The sequence below is a fragment of the Oncorhynchus tshawytscha genome, linkage group LG12, assembly GCF_018296145.1.
Source record: "Oncorhynchus tshawytscha isolate Ot180627B linkage group LG12, Otsh_v2.0, whole genome shotgun sequence".
Lineage (NCBI taxonomy): Eukaryota > Metazoa > Chordata > Actinopteri > Salmoniformes > Salmonidae > Oncorhynchus > Oncorhynchus tshawytscha.
This window is the reverse complement of record NC_056440.1, coordinates 7,703,506-7,723,505: the sequence shown is the minus strand read 5'-3', so window position 1 is coordinate 7,723,505 and position 20,000 is coordinate 7,703,506. Positions and strand designations below refer to the sequence as shown.

The 20,000-nt window shown below is 44.1% G+C and overlaps 1 protein-coding gene across 1 annotated transcript in view; it reads left to right on the top strand.

Moving 5' to 3' along the window:
* LOC112240057 (extracellular matrix organizing protein FRAS1) overlaps positions 1-20,000 on the top strand; it is a 338,168-nt gene that overhangs the window by 198,413 nt on the left and 119,755 nt on the right. The window contains 2 exon segments of the mRNA XM_042331265.1: positions 3,577-3,717; positions 5,984-6,127. Of these exon segments, the coding sequence (XP_042187199.1) occupies positions 3,577-3,717; positions 5,984-6,127 (285 nt within the window).

The window sequence follows — 20,000 nt, the reverse complement described above, 5'->3', positions numbered from 1 at the left end:
GTAGCCTAGTGGTTAGAGCGTTGGACTAGTAACTGAAAGGTTGCAAGTTCGAATCCCTGAGCTGACAAGGTACAAATCTGTCCCTGAACAGGCAGTTAACCCACTGTTCCTAGGCCGTCATTGAAAATAAGAATTTGTTCTTAACTGACTTGCCTAGTAAAATAAAGGTAAAATAATGCTCTGGTCACAAGGTATTGCACAATATTTGAAGAAGAAGAAGCCATTTTGAACACAGCCGATGTACCCAGGCTGGCAGGCTGCTGTCTGTCTTTCTACTCCTGTCCTGGTGGCTGAGGGAAGCTGTCCTGCAGTTCCATATAATGTGTCTCCAGTACTGTGGAAGGAGGTGATAAACTCAATTACTGAAACAGATAGGCTTTCTCAGTGTGCTGACAGAGAGAGAGAGACATGTGAAGTCCCCTTAAGGGACGCAATGTAGACACAGACACACACACATGCACTCACTCACTCACACACGATCAAGAGGTTTCCATGAGAGGTTGTACCAGGAAGTTAGGCAGGGGTCACACATTGGCCCTCCTGCCTGCTGTCAGTGGTGGGCCCACGGATGGGTTACGCTTAGAAAAAAAGATTTCAAAACGGTTCTTCAGCTATCTCTATAGGAGAACCCTTTGAAGAACCCTTTTGGGTTCTATGTAGAAACCTCTGTGGAAAGAATTATCCATAGAACCCAAAAGGGTTCTACCTGGAACTAAAAAAAGGGTTCTTCAAAGCGTTCACCTATGAGGCTGCGGAAGTACCCTTTTAGGTTCGAGATAGCACCATTTATCCTAAGACTGTAGCAACAGTCCATCTGTGAGTACACATAGCCTAGATACTGTGAGTACATGTAGCCTAGATACTGTGAGTACACGTAGCCTAGATATTGTGAGTACACGTAGCCTAGATACTGTCAGTACACGTAGCCTAGATACTGTGAGTACACATAGCCTAGATACTGTGAGTACACATAGCCTAGATACTGTGAGTACACGTAGCCTAGATACTGTGAGTACACATAGCCTAGATACTGTGAGTACACATAGCCTAGATACTGTGAGTACACATAGCCTAGATACTGTGAGTACACATAGCCTAGATACTGTGAGTACACGTAGCCTAGATACTGTGAGTACACGTAGCCTAGATACTGTGAGTACACATAGCCTAGATACTATGAGTACACATAGCCTAGATACTGTGAGTACACGTAGCCTAGATACTGTGAGTACACATAGCCTAGATACTGTGAGTACACATAGCCTAGATACTGTGAGTACACTGTGAGTACATATAGCCTGGATACTGTGAGTACACTGTGAGTACACATAGCCTAGATACTGTGAGTACATATAGCCTAGATACTGTGAGTACACATAGCCTAGATACTGTGAGTACACGTAGCCTAGATACTGTGAGTACACATAGCCTAGATACTGTGAGTACACATAGCCTAGATACTGTGAGGACACATAGCCTAGATACTGTGAGTGCACATAGCCTAGATACTGTGAGTACACATAGCCTACATACTGTGAGTGCATGTAGCCTAGATACTGTGAGTACACTGTGAGTACACATAGCCTAGATACTGTGAGTACATATAGCCTAGATACTGTGAGTACACTGTGAGTACACCCAGCCTAGATACTGTGATTACACGTAGCCTAGATACTGTGATTACACGTAGCCTAGATACTGTGAGTACACACAGCCTAGATACTGTGAGGACACATAGCCTAGATACTGTGAGTGCACATAGCCTAGATACTGTGAGTACACATAGCCTACATACTGTGAGTGCATGTAGCCTAGATACTGTGAGTACACTGTGAGTACACATAGCCTAGATACTGTGAGTACATATAGCCTAGATACTGTGAGTACACGTAGCCTAGATACTGTGAGTACACATAGCCTAGATACTGTGTGTACACATAGCCTAGATACTGTGAGTACACGTAGCCTAGATACTGTGAGTACACATAGCCTAGATACTGTGAGTACACATAGCCTAGATACTGTGAGTACACTGTGAGTACATATAGCCTGGATACTGTGAGTACACGTAGCCTAGATACTGTGAGTACACATAGCCTAGATACTGTGAGTACACGTAGCCTAGATACTGTGAGTACACGTAGCCTAGATACTGTGAGTACACATAGCCTAGATACTGTGAGTACACATAGCCTAGATACTGTGAGTACACGTAGCCTAGATACTGTGAGTACACATAGCCTAGATACTGTGAGTACACATAGCCTAGATACTGTGAGTACACATAGCCTAGATACTGTGAGTACACTGTGAGTACATATAGCCTAGATACTGTGAGTACATATAGCCTAGATACTGTGAGTACACGTAGCCTAGATACTGTGAGTACACTGTGAGTACACCCAGCCTAGATACTGTGATTACACGTAGCCTAGATACTGTGAGTACACACAGCCTAGATACTGTGAGGACACATAGCCTAGATACTGTGAGTGCACATAGCCTAGATACTGTGAGTACACATAGCCTACATACTGTGAGTGCACGTAGCCTAGATACTGTGAGTACACTGTGAGTACACATAGCCTAGATACTGTGAGTACACATAGCCTAGATACTGTGAGTGCACATAGCCTAGATACTGTGAGTGCACATAGCCTAGATACTGTGAGTGCACATAGCCTAAATACTGTGAGTGCACATAGCCTAGATACTGTGAGTGCACATAGCCTAGATACTGTGAGTGCACATAGCCTAGATACTGTAAGTGCACATAGCCTAGATACTGTGAGTGCACGTAGCCTAGATACTGTGAGTACACTGTGAGTACACATAGCCTAGATACTGTGAGTACACTGTGACTACACCCAGCCTAGATACTGTGAGTACACGTAGCCTAGATACTGTGATTACACGTAGCCTAGATACTGTGAGTACACACAGCCTAGATACTGTGAGTACACACAGCCTAGATACTGTGAGTACACACAGCCTAGATACTGTGAGTACACATAGCCTAGATATTGTGAGTACACATAGCCTAGATACTGTGAGTACACACAGCCTAGATACTGTGAGTACACATAGCCTAGTTACTGTGAGTACACATAGCTTAGATACTGTGAGTACACACAGCCTAGATACTGTGAGTACACACAGCCTAGATACTGTGAGTGCACGTAGCCTAGTTACTGTGAGTACACGTAGCCCAGATACAGTGAGTACACATAGCCTAGTTACTGTGAGTACACGTAGCCCAGATACTGTGAGTACACGTAGCATAGATACTGAGAGTACACGTAGCCCAGATACTGTGAGTACACGTAGCCTAGATACTGTGAGTGCACAAAGTGGGAACGGCAGAGTGCTAAACACAGGAACCGTCACAATGACAGGCCGCTGGTCTGTAAATTATACTGTTATCGTTATGTGATGAAACCCCTCTACATTGTGACTAGCACTTCCAGCCGAGGCAATACATTCAGCTTAAAGAGTCTGCGTTTCCTCAAACATTTTTTTTTTTTGGAAGTGTTAACGGATAATAGCTCAATCTTCTCTCCTCTTCTTCCCTTTCAGAATGCCACACTTCCTGTTTACAGTGCACCGGAGGAAGTGGTCAGAACTGCACTTCTTGTGCCCCGCCCTACGTCCTCCAGGAAGGCCAGTGTGTTCTCAGATGTCCCCCAGGCTTCAACATCCAGGATAACACCTGCCAAGGTGGGGAAGACCAGCACACACACACACACACACACACACACACACACACACATACCCACACACACACACACACACACACACACACACACACACACACACACACACACACACACACACACACACACACACACACACACACACACACACACACACACACACACACACACACACACACACGCCATCACCTGGTTAACCAATACTGTTCACCCATCACGTTAACTGACACACAGCAGACCCAGTCAGTTACAGAAGACAGACAATAAACAAGTTTCAAATTGGTATTTGAATGTGAAAAGACTGTAATGCTCTTATTTGAAGGGGACTCTTTGAAGATAACATTTTTTTTACTAACGATGGATTTAAATGCAGTACTTCTGGCTGTCGTAGAAACAGTTATCCTGGAGTTGTTACTGTAATGGGGCGGCAGGGTAGCCTAGTGGTTAGAGCGTTGGACTAGTAACCGGAAGGTTGCAAGTTCAAACCCCCGAGCTGACAAGGTACAAATCTGTCATTCTGCCCCTGAACAGGCAGTTAACCCACTGTTCCTAGGCCGTCATTGAAAATAAGAATTTGTTCTTAACTGACTTGCCTGGTCAAATAAAGGTAAAATAAAAAATTTAATTGTTTTAGCATGGAAATGCTGTATGTGAGTTGCCGATACGATTCATTCGTTCCACATCGAATATCAAAAGTACATTCACTGTGCATTTTTCCCCCGAGGCTGAATCAGAATCATAGAGGGAAATAATGATCCTTCTCACCCACTTTAAGAACTTGAAGACAAAACAGAATACATTTGAAGTTACTGTGGGAAGACCATTTATTTCAGCAGTTCAACATTTCTGACCAAAGCTTCTCCTTTTAAACAGTCTGCGGTACTTAAAGTAAGGGTGTCCCAAAATGCACTCTGTTCCCTATATAGTGCACTATTTTTTTTTCTCGATCAGAGCCTAATGGGCTACATAGGAAATAGGCAGTCATTTGGGTCACAAGTCTTAATCACCAACGAGTGCTTTAACAGCTCACTGGGCTTTCACCACAGACTCCTTACTTTAACGGAATTAGCAGAAGGGGTGTGATGTGGAGCTGTTCGTTAGCAACGCCTCGTTTACCATCTTAGACCGGCAGGGAGTTGACCTTTCAGTGACCCACTGTCTTCATCAGGTCTCCTACTAAGTCTTTGTTACGTTCTTTGAGGGAAATTGGTCTAGTTATCTGAGCAACCAACAGACCCCCACTCCCCCTCCTCCTCCCCCTCTCAATTCAATTCAATTCAAGGGGCTTTATTGGCATGGGAAACATATGTTAACATTGCCAAAGCAAATGAGGTAGATAGTATACAAAAGTGAAATAAACAATAAGAATGAACAGTAAACATTACACGCACAGAAGTTCCAAAAGAATAAAGACATTACAAATGTCATATTATGTCTATATATAGTGTTGTAACAATGTGCAAATAGTTAAAGTACAAAAGGGAAAATAAATCAACATAAATATGTGTTGTCTTTACAGAGGTGTTTGTTCCTCACTGGTTGACCTTTTCTTGTGGCAACAGGTCACATCTTGCTGCTGTAATGTAACACTGTGGTATTTTAACGAGTAGATATGGGAGTTTATCAAAATTGGGTTTGTTTTCGAGTTCTTTGTGGATCTGTGTAATGTGAGGGAAATATGTGTCTCTAATATGGTCATACATTAAGCAGGAGGTTAGAAAGTGCAGTTCAGTTTCCACCTCATTTTGTGAGCCTGTCTTCTCTTGAGAGCCATGTCTGCCTAGGGTGGCCTTTCTCAATAGCAAGGCTATGCTCACTGAGTCTGTATAGTCAAAGCTTTCCTTAAGTTTGCGTCAGTCACAGTGGTCAGGTATTCTGCCACTGTGTACTCTCTGTTCAGGGCCAAATAGCAGTCTAGTTTCCTAGTATTTTTTGTCAATTCTTTCCAATGTGTCAAGTAATTATCTTTTTTGTTTTATCATGATTTGATCTCTCTCCCCACACCCTCCTCCTCCCACCCTCCTCCCCCTCTCTCCTCTACTCCTCCCCATACCCTCTTCCCCCTCTCTCCTCACCTCCTCACCTCCTCCCCACACCCTCCTCCCCCTCTCTCCTCACCTCCTCCTCACACCCTCCTCCCCCTCTCTCCTCACCTCCTCACCTCCTCCCCACACCCTCCTCCCCTCTCTCCTCACCTCCTCCCCACACACTCCTCCCCCTCTCTCCTCACCTCCTCCTCACACCCTCCTCACACCGTCTTCCTCTCCCAGGGTGCCACCCATCCTGCCAGGAGTGTAGCGGGCCGTCCAAGGCTGACTGTGTGTCCTGCCCCCCCCTGGCCAAATTCCACAATGGGTACTGCACTACCAGCTGTCCTGAGGGAGAGTTCCTACACCCCCAAGGATACTGCCAGGGTAAGGTAGTGTGTGTTGGTGTGGGGGGTGGGGTTAATGTGTGTGTTGGGGGTAGGGTGTTGTAGTGTGTGTTGGTGTGGGGGTGGGGGTAGGGTGGGGTTAATGTGTGTGTTTGGGGTAGGGGGGTGTAGTGTGTGTTGGTGTGGGGGTAGGGTGGTGTAGTGTGTGTAGACAGTCCCTGGAGGAATGTCTTTGTTTAGGAAACTTTAAGACAATTCCCTGGAGAAATGTCTTTGTTTTGGAATCTTTACCCTGTTGCGACGAGCAATCCCGTATCCGGGATCCTATTTATAGCCTCAAGCTCATTACCATAACGCAACAATGTTAACTATTCATGAAAATCGCAAATGAAATGAAATAAATATATTAGCTCTCAAGCTTAGCCTTTTGTTAACAACACTGTCATCTCAGATTTTCAAAATATGCTTTTGAACCATAGCTAAACAAGCATTTGTGTAAGAGTATTGACAGCTAGCATAGCATTAAGCCTAGCATTCAGCATGCAACATTTTCACAAAAACAAGAAAAGCATTCAAATAAAAATAATTTACCTTTGAAGAACTTCGGATGTTTTCAATGAGGAGACTCTCAGTTAGATAGCAAATGTTCAGTTTTTCCAAAAAGATTATTTGTGTAGGACAAATCGCTCCGTTTTGTTCATCTCGTTTGGCTACGAAAAAAAACTGTATCCAGGAGTGTAATTATCGCTGCAAGCTCATTAGCATAACGCAACGTTAACTATTCATGAAAATCGCAAATGAAATGAAATAAATATATTAGCTCTCAAGCTTAGCCTTTTGTTAACAACACTGTCATCTCAGATTTTCAAAATATGCTTTTGAACCATAGCTAAACAAGCATTTGTGTAAGAGTATTGATAGCTAGCATACCATTAAGCCTAGGACAAATCGCTCCGTTTTGTTCATCACGTTTGGGTAAGAAAAAACCCGGAAATTAAGTCATTACAACGCAAACATTTTTCCAAATTATAACTCCATAATATCGACAGAAACATGGCAAACGTTGTTTAGAATCAATCCTCAAGGTGTTTTTCACATATCTATCGATGATAAATCATTCGTGGCAGTTTAGTTTCTCCTCTGAAGAAAATGGAACGCGCATGGAGCTGGAGATTACGCAATAATTTTGACGGAGGACACCGGGCGGACACCTGGTAAATGTAGTCTCTTATGGTCAATCTTCCAATGATATGCCTACAAATACAAATACGTCTCATCACGCTGCAGACACCTTGGGGAAACGACAGAAAGTGCAGGCTCATTCCTGGCGCATTCACAGCCACATAAGGAGACATTGGAACACAGGGCATTCAAAATCTGGACCATTTCCTGTATGAAATTCGCCTGTAGCATTAGTTCTGGAGCACTCACAGATAATATCTTTGCAGTTTTGGAAACATCAGAGTTTTTTCTTTCCAAAGCTGTCAATTACATGCATAGTCGAGCATCTTTTCGTGACAAAATATCTTGTTTAAAACGGGAACGTTTTTTTATCCAAAAATTATAAGAGTGCCCCCTATCTCGAAGAAGTTAATAAGAGAATTCCCTGGAGAAATGTCTTTGTTTAGGAAACTTTTCAAGGACTACATGAATATGGGTGATGATCAAAGTTTAATCATAAACAATATCCACTGTCCATTGCCATTCACATGAAACCAAGCACGGTTACACGCACGCAATCATATGATTATTGTGGATAGTGAGATTATAATAATAGTTTGTTGTGAATGTTTACATGCTTTGCAACAATAACCATTTCCCTAATAATCCTATTTACATGGATTCATCTGTAATCAGGCTGCTGATGGCACTCTGGTATATGTAGAAAATCACCAATCAAAATAAACGTTCTACCCCCCATTGTCAGTGTGATTTCTGGGAGTCGTAATTGTGCGGACATATAATGTTTGTATGTGAAAAGTACACTGAACAAAAATATAAACTCAAAGATTTTACTGAGTTGCAGTTCATAGAAGGTAACCAGTCAATTTTTAAAAATTCATTAGGCCCTAATCTATGGATTTCACATGACTGGGAATACAGGACACAAACTAAAAACTAATTGTATAGTTGTTGTTGAGGCAACCACAAATGAGGACATTGTGCAATATTTAGTTTCTAACTAATGTCTAAGTCATTAAAGGAAATTAAGTTAATGTATATATAATTTGATATACAGAAGAATATACATAACTGTCTTATGATTTATATTATCTTGTTCGATATTGTAAATTTAATTTTAGTTGGTCACAGATACTTGAAAAAATGTAGGGGGTGTGGATCAGAAAACCAGTCAGTATCTGGTGTGACCACCATTTGTCTCATGCAGAGACACATCTCCTTCACATAGAGTTGATCAGGCTGTTGATTGTGGCCTGTGGAATGTTGTCCCACTCCTCTTCAATGGCTGTGCGAAGTTGCTGGATATTGGTGGGAACTGGAACAAGCAGTTGTACACGCCAATCCAGAGCATCCCAAACATGCTCAATGGGTGACATGTCTGGTGAGTATGCAGGCCATGGACGAACTGGGGCATTTTCAGATTCCAGGAATTGTGTACAGATCCTTTCGACATGGGACCATGCATTATCATGCTGAAACATGAGGTGATGGTGGCGGATGAATGGCACGACAATGGGCCTCAGCATCTCATCACGTATGTATCTATGAACTGCTCATCTTCGATGGCCACTGGCGTTGTGTGGGCAAGCGGTTTGCTGATGTCAACGTTGTGAATAGTGCACCCCATGGTGGCGGTGGGGTTATGGTATGGGCAGGCATAAGACACGGAAAATTAACACAATTGCATTTTATCGATGGCAATTTGAATACACAGAGATACCGTGATGAGATCCTGAAGCCCATTGTCATGCCATTCATCTGCCACCATCACCTCATGTTTCAGCATGATAATGCACGGTCCCAGGTCCAGTCAGGTCCAGACCCTGGTGAGGACGAAAAGCATGCAGATGAGCTTCCCTGAGACAGTCTGTGACGAAATTTTTTGGTTATGCAAACCCACAGTTTATTCAGCTGTCCAGGTGGCTGGTCTCAGACGATCCCGCAGGTGAAGAAGCCAGATATGGAGGTCGTGGGCTGGCGTGGTTACACGTGGTCTCTGGCAACAGCTTTGCTGGGAATTCCTGCAGTCAGCGTGCCAACTGCACGCTACCTCAAAACTTGAGACATCTGTGGCATTGTGTTGTGTGATTAAACTTCACATTTTAAAGTGAGTGGCCTTTTATTGTCCCCCAGCACAGTGTGCTGGATATTAATCATGCTGTTTAATCAGCTTCTTGATATGCCACATCTGTCAGGTGGATGGATTATCTTGGCAAAGGAAAAACGCTCACTAACAGGATGTAGACAAATATGGGCATTTTAGAGAAACGCTCACTAACAGGATGTAGACAAATATGGGCATTTTAGAGAAACGCTCACTAACAGGATGTAGACAAATATGGGCATTTTAGAGAAACGCTCACTAACAGGATGTAGACAAATATGGGCATTTTAGAGAAATGAAACATCTTAGAGAAATAAGCTTTTTTGTGAGTATGGAACATTTCTGGGATCTTTTATTTCAACATGGGACCAACACTTTACATGTTGCTTTAATATTTTTGCTCATTGTACTTCTAAGGCACATACATTCAGTTGTTTTGAACTCGGTATCTCTCCCTCCCTGTTCTCCACTTAGCCAAACAGTGGAGTTATCTCTCCCTCCTCTGTTCTCCACTCAGCCAAACAGTGGAGTTATCTCTCCCTCCCTGTTCTCCACTTAGCCAAACAGAGGAGTTATCTCTCCCTCCTCTGTTCTCCACTCAGTCAAACAGTGGAGTTATCTCTCCCTCCCTGTTCTCCACTCAGCCAAACAGTGGAGTTATCTCTCCCTCCTCTGTTCTCCACTCAGCCAAACAGTGGAGTTATCTCTCCCTCCTCTGTTCTCCACTCAGCCAAACAGTGGAGTTATCTCTCCCTCCTCTGTTCTCCACTCAGCCAAACAGTGGAGTTCTCTCCCTCCCTGTTCTCCACTTAGCCAAACAGTGGAGTTATCTCTCCCTCCTCTGTTCTCCACTCTGCCAAACAGTGGAGTTATCTCCCCCTCCTCTGTTCTCCACTCAGCCAAACAGTGGAGTTATCTCTCCCTCCTCTGTTCTCCACTCAGCCAAAAAGTGGAGTTATCTCTCCCTCCTCTGTTCTCCACTCAGCCAAACAGTGGAGTTATCCTGCCCCTCTGTTCTCCACTTAGCCAAACAGTGGAGTTATCTCTCCCTCCTCTGTTCTCCACTCTGCCAAACAGTGGAGTTATCTCCCCCTCCTCTGTTCTCCACTCAGCCAAACAGTGGAGTTATCTCTCCCTCCTCTGTTCTCCACTCAGCCAAACAGTGGAGTTATCTCTCCCTCCTCTGTTCTCCACTTAGCCAAACAGAGGAGTTATCTCTCCCTCCTCTGTTCTCCACTCAGCCAAACAGTGGAGTTATCTCTCCCTCCTCTGTTCTCCACTCAGCCAAACAGTGGAGTTATCTCTCCCTCCTCTGTTCTCCACTTAGCCAAACAGTGGAGTTATCTCTCCCTCCTCTGTTCTCCACTCAGCCAAACAGTGGAGTTATCTCTCCCTCCCTGTTCTCCACTTAGCCAAACAGAGGAGTTATCTCTCCCTCCTCTGTTCTCCACTCTGCCAAACAGTGGAGTTATCTCTCCCTCCTCTGTTCTCCACTCAGCCAAACAGTGGAGTTATCTCTCCCTCCCTGTTCTCCACTTAGCCAAACAGTGGAGTTATCTCTCCCTCCTCTGTTCTCCACTTAGCCAAACAGTGGAGTTATCTCTCCCTCCTCTGTTCTCCACTCAGCCAAACAGTGGAGTTCTCTCCCTCCTCTGTTCTCCACTCAGTCAAACAGTGGAGTTATCTCTCCCTCCTCTGTTCTCCACTCAGGCAAACAGTGGAGTTATCCCTCCCTCCTCTGTTCTCCACTCAGCCAAACAGTGGAGTTCTCTCCCTCCTCTGTTCTCCACTCAGCCAAACAGTAGAGTTATCCCTCCCTCCTCTGTTCTCCACTCAGCCAAACAGTGGAGTTATCCTGCCCCTCTGTTCTCCACTCAGCCAAACAGTGGCGTTCTCTCCCTCCTCTGTTCTCCACTCAGCAAAACAGTGGAGTTCTCTTCCTCCTCTGTTCTCTACTCAGCCAAATAGTGGAGTTATCCTGCCCCTCTGTTCTCCACTCAGCCAAACAGTGGAGTTCTCTCCCTCCTCTGTTCTCCACTCAGCAAAACAGTGGAGTTCTCTCCCTCCTCTGTTCTCCACTCAGCCAAACAGTGGAGTTTTCCCTCCCTCCTCTGTTCTCCACTCAGCCAAACAGTGGAGTTATCCTGCCCCTCTGTTCTCCACTCAGCCAAACAGTGGAGTTATCCCTCCCTCCTCTGTTCTCCACTCAGTCAAACAGTGGAGTTCTCTCCCTCCTCTGTTCTCCACTCAGTCAAACAGTGGAGTTATCCCTCCCTCCTCTGTTCTCCACTCTGCCAAACAGTGGAGTTATCCCTCCCTCCTCTGTTCTCCACTCAGTCAAACAGTGGAGTTCTCTCCCTCCTCTGTTCTCCACTCAGCCAAAAAGTGGAGTTATCTCTCCCTCCTCTGTTCTCCACTCAGCCAAAAAGTGGAGTTATCTCTCCCTCCTCTGTTCTCCACTCAGCCAAACAGTGGAGTTATCCTGCCCCTCTGTTCTCCACTCAGTCAAACAGTGTTCAATTAAATATTTCTGCTGACACTTCTGGGCCATGGAGAGACTACACTCATCTTTTCTGCATGGCCAGACACTCATACATACAATGACTTCATCACGCTTGTGACTTCTACGTTAATGTGGATGCTACCATGATTAGATCATAATGAATAATATGCGAGAAAATTACAGAGTTATGCCTCAGTAACTTCCTCAGTGCCTCAGTAACTTCCTCTCTCATCATTATTCACAATTCATTCACGATTATCTGTAATCATGGTAGCATCCACATTAACGTAGAAGTGTTCAGAAATATATTAGATTCTTATTTACAATAAAAGTGACTCCAAAATTACATAATACCCTTTTTCTCCCCAATTTCGTGGTATACAATTGGTAGTTACAGTCTTGTCTCATCGCTGCAACTCCCGTACTGACTCGGGAAAGGCGAAGATCGAGAACTGTACGTCTTTCGAAACACAACCCAACCAAGCCGCACTGCTTCTTGACACAATGCCCACTTAACCCGGGAAGCCAGCCGCACCAATGTGTCGGAGGAAACACCGTTACACCTGGTGACCGTGTCAGCGTGCACTGAGCCCGGCCCGCCACAGGAGTCGCTAGTGCATGATGGGACAAGGACATCCCTGCCGACCAAACCCTCCCCCAACCCGAGTCCGACGCTGGGCCAATTGTGCGCCGCCCCATGTTGTCTCCCGGTCGCGGCCGGCTGCGACAGAGCCTGGACTCGACCCCAGAATCACTAGTGGCACAACTCGCACTGCGATGCACTCGGGAGGCCCACACAATGCATTATTTACCATTCATTTCTATTGTGCACAACCCAAAACACATCCAAACCAAATTACAAATGCATCCAACAAGTTTGTAGAGTCACAGATTTGATGTAATAATTGCATGCTAGGAATATTTGACCAAATTCTAAACTTTTGACCACTTAAATACACAATAATTGAATTTGGCCAAGTACTTATGACACCTTCAGTTGGGGGGACTAGCTAGATACTGTATATTAAGTAGTTTCATTTCTAAATGGTAAAACAGATATGATGAAATAACCCTCAAATAAAAGGTGCCATGTTGTACCGTCGCCTCATATAAACCATCTGATCTCAAATCCAAAATGTTAAAACTTAACCTTTTTAGCTTCAATGTTCAAATAAACGAAGGGAGTGTATCATCCCCCATGCTGCCTCAGATAACCTCCCCACAACCTCCACACAACTATTATACAATCTTCAAGCTATAGGAGATGAGAATTAGACTTGGATAAATGTATGGTTATTACTAACTCTTTACTTTCTTTCTCTCTCTCTCTCTGTCTCTGTCTCTATCTGTCTCTCTTTATTGTATTAAAATATTTCATTTGTGTATATTATATTAGTTTTATTTGATAACATAATTATTTAATTCCAAGTCATGGGGTGGCAGGTAGCCTAGTGTGTGTTGGACTAGTGACTAGTGACCGAAAGGTTGCAAGATTGGCTCCCCTGAGCTGACAAGGTAGAAATCTGTCGTTCTGCCCCTTGAACAAGGCAGTTAACCCACTGTTCCTAACTGACTTGCCTAGTTAAATAAATGTGAAATACAAAATCCCTATTATGACATCTGGATACCATCAATCACTTAGATCATGTCTTTTCAGGTAGAGAACTCTCCAAGCAACAGCTTACTCTCTATATCACCCCACAATCATGCATTCTTCTGTCTATTCCGTAGCAGGCGTAAAAGAAACACAGACCGGACAAGTAGATGTGCAATGGATTGTGGTCATTGTAGTTAATTACTATGTTTTTATGCGCTAAACTATGTAGAGCCTGTTGGAAACTACGACTCCCTACTACATCTCACAGTTCAGTCAAGATCTGATTTATCTCTAGAGAAACTGTGTGATGTGCACATTGAGCTCAGAGAAGAAACGCTAACAAAATAGGATGTTAAATAATTAAACCAAAGTCAGTCAATTAGTTGTTTAAAAATCAAAATACTAACAGACAGTTAATCGCTCAGAAGTACTATGTACTCTCTTCTGTTCCGAGGTGACCCTGAATCTGACTCAGATTATGGTAAACAGCTCCTAAATGGCCCAGCTCGTTTAATATTTAACAGATCCAGCAGGGTGAATCTATCAGCTCTGGACTAGAGTCTTTTCCAACTCAGATGAATCTTTAATGGCTGTGGATCTGGTGTTTAATCTTTCATCAGATTTATCTTCTCTACTCTAACAAGAAGAGCCAGTAGAGACTAGAGTCATTACAGTCATATATAAAACCTCAGCTATCCTCAGATCTCCTCGGCTGTCTATTCTCGAAGTTCATCTATCTCTCTCAATTCAATTCAAAAGGGCTTTATTGGCATGTGAATCAGATGCTAACATTGCCAAAGCAAGTGAAAGAAGGTAAACATGACACTCGCAAAAGTTCCAATGGTGTTTGTTCTTCACTGGTTGCCCTTTTCTCGTGGCAACAGGTCACAAATCTTGCTGCTGTGGTGGCACACACTTTTTCAAATTCTTTGCGGGTCTGTGTAATCTGAGGGAAATATGTGTCTCTAATATGGTCATACATTTGGCAGGAGGTTAGGAAGTGCAGCTCAGTTTCCACCTCATTTTGTGGGCAGTGAGCACATAGCCTGTCTTCTCTTCAGAGCCAGGTCTGCCTACGGCGGCCTTTCTCAATAGCAAGGCTATGCTCACTGAGACGGTACATAGTCAAAGATTTCCTTAAGTTTGGGTCAGTCACAGTGGACAGGTATTCTGCCACTGTGTACTCTCTGTTTAGGGCCAAATAGCATTCTAGTTTGCTCTTTTGTTTTGTTAATTCTTTTCAATGTGTAAAGTATTGATCCTTTTGTTTTCTCATGATTTGGTCGGGTCTAATTGAGTTGCTGTCCTGGGGCTCTGTGGGGTGTGTTTGTGTTTGTGAACAGAGCCCCAGGACCAGCTTGGACTCTTCTCCAGGTTCATCTCTCTGTAGGCGATGGCTTTGTTATTTATGGGAGGTTTGGGAATTACTTCCTTTTAGGTGGTTGTAGAATTGAACAGCTCTTTTCTGGATTTTGATAATTAGCAGGTATCGGCCTAATTCTGCTCTGCATTATTTATTTGGTGTTTTACGTTGTACACAGGGGATATTTTTTTGCAGAATTCTGCATTCAGAGTCTCATTTTGATGTTTCTCCCATTTGGTCAACTCTTGGTTGGTGAGCAGATCCCAGACCTCACAACCATAAAGGGCAATGGGCTCTATAACTGATTCAAGTATTTTTTGCCAGATTCTAATTGGTATGTTGAATTTTATGTTTCATTTGATGGCATAGAAGGCCATTCTTGTCTCTCAGATCTTTCACAGCTTTGTGGAAGATACCTGTGGCGCTGATGTTTAGGCTGAGGTATGTATAGTTTTTTGTGTGCTCTAGGGCAACGGTGTCTAGATGGAATTTGTATTTGTGGTCCTGGCAAATGGACCTTTTTTGGAACACCATTATTTTGGTCTTACTGAGATATACTGTCAGGGCCCAGGTCTGGCAGAATCTGTGCAGAAGATCTAGGTGCTGCTGTAGACCCTCCTTGGTTGTGACAGAAGCATTAGATCATCAGCAAACAGTAGACATTTGACTTCAGATTCTAGGATTCTGCAGACTTTCCTAGTGCCCTCGCCAATTCATTGATGTATATGGTGAAGAGGGTGGGGCTTAAGCTGCATCCCTGTCTCACCCCACGGCCTTGTGGAAAGAAACGTGTGTGGTCTCTTTCTCTCTTTCTCTCTCTCTCTCTCTCTCTCTCTCTCTCTCTCTCTTTCTCTCTCTCTCTCTCTCTCTCTCTCTCTCTCTCTCTCTCTCTCTTTCTCTCTCTCTCTCTCTCTCTCTCTCTCTCTCTCTCTCTCTCTCTCTCTTTCTTCTCTCTCTCTCTCTCTCTCTATCTCTCTCTCTACCTCTCTCTCCCTCTCCTTTTCCCTCTCCCTCTCCCTCTCCTCTCTCTCTCTCTCTCTCTCTCTCTCTATTTCTCTCTCTCTCTCTCTCCTTTTCCTTCTCCCTCTCCTCTCTCTCTCTCTCTCTCTCTCTCTCTCTCTCTCTCTCTCTCTCTCTCTCTCTCTCTCTCTCTCTCTCTCTCTCCTTTCCCTCTCCCTCTCCCTCTCTCTCTCTCTCTCTCCTTTTCCCTCTCCCTCTCCCTCTCTCTCTCTCTCTCTCTCTCTCTCTCTCTCTCTCTCTCTGTCTCTCTCTCTCTCTCTCTCTCTCTCTCTCCCTCTCAAACCTGGCTGTGACAGGCTGTGCAGAGTGAGCACAGCCTGTCACAGCCAGGTTTGCCTGTGACGACCGGTCTCTATAGCCAGACTGTGCTCACTGAGTCTGTACCTAGTCAATGTTTTCCTCAGTTTTCTATCAGCCACAGTGGTCAGATAGTCTGCCACCATGTACTGTCTGTTTAGTGCCAAATAGCATTGAAGTTTACTTAGATTTTTTGTGGTGTATTTCCAATAGGTGATATATTTTTATTTTTGTTTTGTGATGATTTGCTTGGGCCAGATTTTCTGAGTGCTGTCCTGAGAATCTATGGGGTTGGTTTGAGTTGGTGGACTGAGCCTCAGAACCAGCTGGCTGAGGGGACTCTTCTCTTTTTTCATCTCTTGACATTGTAGAGCTGTGTGATGGAATGTTTTGGGGTCACTTGTTTTTAGATGGTTGTAAAATTTGATGGCTCTTTTTTCTGTTTGAATGAGGAGGGGGTATTGGCCCAATTATGCTCTACATGCGTATTTGGAGTTTTTCTTTGCACTTGCAATACAGTCTTGCAAAACTCTGCATGCAGTATTTCAATTGGATGTTTGTCCCATTTGGTGAATTCATTATTAGAGATTGGACCCCATACTTCACTGCCATATAGAGCAATTGGTTCTATAACTGATTGAAAAAGATTCTAATTGGAATTTCTATTTGAATGTTTCTTTTAATGGCATAGAAGGCTCTTCATGCTTTGTCTCTCAGCTCATTCACAGCCATGTGAAAGCTACCTGTGTTGCTGATATTTAGTCCTAGATATGTGTAGTTTTTGGTGTGCTCTAATAGAACTGTGTTCAAATAGAATTTATATTTGTCATCCTTATTTCCAGACCTTTTTTGGAATATCATTATATTTGTTTTTTTTAGGTTAACGGTCAGAGCCCAGGTCTGACAGAACCTGTGGTTAACGGTCAGAGTCCAGGTCTGACAGAACCTGTGGTTAACAGTCAGAGCCCAGGTCTGACAGAACCTGTGGTTAACGGTCAGAGCCCAGGTCTGACAGAACCTGTGGTTAACGGTCAGAGCCCAGGTCTGACAGAACCTGTGGTTAATGGTCAGAGCCCAGGTCTGACAAAACCTGTGGTTAACGGTCAGAGCCCAGGTCTGACAGAACCTGTGGTTAACGGTCAGAGCCCAGGTCTGACAGAACCTGTGGTTAACGGTCAGAGCCCAGGTCTGACAGAACCTGTGGTTAACGGTCAGAGCCCAGGTCTGATAGAACCTGTGGTTAACGGTCAGAGCCCAGGTCTGACAGAACCTGTGGTTAACGGTCAGAGCCCAGGTCTGACAGAATCTGTGGTTAACGATCAGAGCCCAGGTCTGACAGAACCTGTGGTTAACGGTCAGAGCCCAGGTCTGACAGAACCTGTGGTTAACAGTCAGAGCCCAGGTCTGACAGAACCTGTGGTTAACAGTCAGAGCCCAGGTCTGACAGAACCTGTGGTTAACGGTCAGAGCCCAGGTCTGACAGAACCTGTGGTTAACAGTCAGAGCCCAGGTCTGACAGAATCTGTGGTTAACGATCAGAGCCCAGGTCTGACAGAACCTGTGGTTAACGGTCAGAGCCCAGGTCTGACAGAACCTGTGGTTAACGGTCAGAGCCCAGGTCTGACAGAATCTGTGAATCTAGGTGCTGCTGTAACCCCTCTTTAGGGGGAGACAGCACCATCAGGTCATCTGTCTACAGCAGACCCTCTTTAGGGGGAGACAGCAGCATCGGGTCATCTGTCTACAGCAGACCCTCCTTAGTGGGAGACAGCAGCATCAGGTCATCTGTCTACAGCAGACCCTCTTTAGTGGGAGACAGCAGCATCAGGTCATCTGTCTACAGCAGACCCTCTTTAGTGGGAGACAGCAGCACCAGGTCATCTGTCTACAGCAGACCCTCCTTAGTGGGAGACAGCAGCATCAGGTCATCTGTCTACAGCAGACCCTCTTTAGTGGGAGACAGCAGCACCAGGTCATCTGTCTACAGCAAACCCTCCTTAGTGGGAGACAGCAGCACCAGGTCATCTGTCTACAGCAGACACTCCTTAGTGGGAGACAGCAGCATCAGGTCATCTGTCTACAGCAGACCCTCCTTAGTGGGAGACAGCAGCACCAGGTCATCTGTCTACAGCAGACCCTCCTTAGTGGGAGACAGCAGCACCAGGTCATCTGTGTACAGCAGACACTTGTTTTCAGTGTTGTGTAGGGTGATACCAGGTGCTGCCGATTCTTGTAATGTTGGACTTATTGGGCAGCCCTGTTTCACTCCCCGTCCCTGAGAGAAGAAATCTGTTTGCTTGTTGCCAATTTTAACCGCACATTTGTTTTTAGTGTACATTGATTTACATTGGTTTTCCCTCCAATACCACTTTCTATTAGTTTATAAAAAGACCTTCGCGCCAAATTGAATCAAATGCTTTCTTGAGATCTACAAAACACGAGTAGATTTTGCCTTTGTTTTGGTTTACTTGTTTATCAATTAGAGTGTGGAGGGTGTACATGTGGTCTGTTGTATGATAATGTTTTAGAAATCCAATCTGGCTTCTGCTCAGGATGTTGAGTTCGTCAAGGAAATGACGTAGTCTGCTAATTATAATACTGCAGAGAATTTTCCCCAAGTTGCTGTAATTATTTGGGTCAAATTTGTCTCTATTTTTAATAGATTTGTGTGATCAATCCCTGGTTCCAAATATCAGGGGAAATACCTGCAGTGAGGATAATGTTGAAGAGTTTGAGTATAGCCAATTTGAATTTGTGGTCTGTATATTTGATCATTTCATTTAAATTACCATCAGCACCACAGGCCTTTTTGGGTTGGAGAGTGCGTAGGTTTTCCAATAATTCTTCTTCTGTAATTGGGGTATCCACAGGATTCTAATATTCTTTGACTGCTGATTTAAGGATTTGTAATTTTTCTTGTATAACTTTTTGTTCTGGGCTCTTTGTTATATTGCTGTAGAGGTTTGCAAAGTGATTTCTCCACATATCCCCATTTTGGATAGCCAATTCCTCAAGATGTTTGTTTAATTTATTCCAATTCTCCCAGAAGTGGTTTGATTCTATGTATTCCTCAGTTCCATCCAGCTGATTTCTAATGTGCTGTTCCTTTTTTGTTCTCAGGGTGTGTTTGTGTTGCTTCAGTGTTTCCCCATATTGAAGGCCTATATTTTTGTTGTCTGGTTGTCTGTTTTTTTGATTAGATATATTTCTCAATGACTTTCTTAGATGTTTGCAATCATTATCAAACCATTTTTCATGATCTGTTATTTCTGGTTTGCTCTTATGCTTCTTTAAATTAGCCAAGGAGGCTCATTTGTCAAATATAACGTTTATGTTCCAAACAGCCAAATGTCCACCTTCATTTCTGCAGGAGAATGTTAAGGCTAAAAAGTTGTCCAGGAGAGATTGTATTTTTTGGCTACTATTTGCTTTCTGGTAGATGTCTGTACTCTTTGCACTCCATCTATAGGCCTGTTTTGTACCATGTAATGTATTGGGCCGTGATGCTTCTGGGTTCTGCTCTTCTCAGATACACTGTGATTTTACTGTGGTCAGAGAGAGGTGTTAGTGGGCTGACTGTGAAGGCTCTGAGAGAGGTGTTAGTGGGCTGACTGTGAAGGCTCTGAGAGAGGTGTTAGTGGGCTGACTGTGAAGGCTCTGAGAGAGGTGTTAGTGGGCTGACTGTGAAGGCTCTGAGAGAGGTGTTAGTGGGCTGACAGTGAAGGCTCAGAGAGAGGTGTTAGTGGGCTGACTGTGAAGGCTCAGAGAGGTGTTAGTGGGCTGACAGTGAAGGCTCAGAGAGACTCTGGGTTTAGGACGGTGAGGAAGTAGTCTACAATGCTGCTGC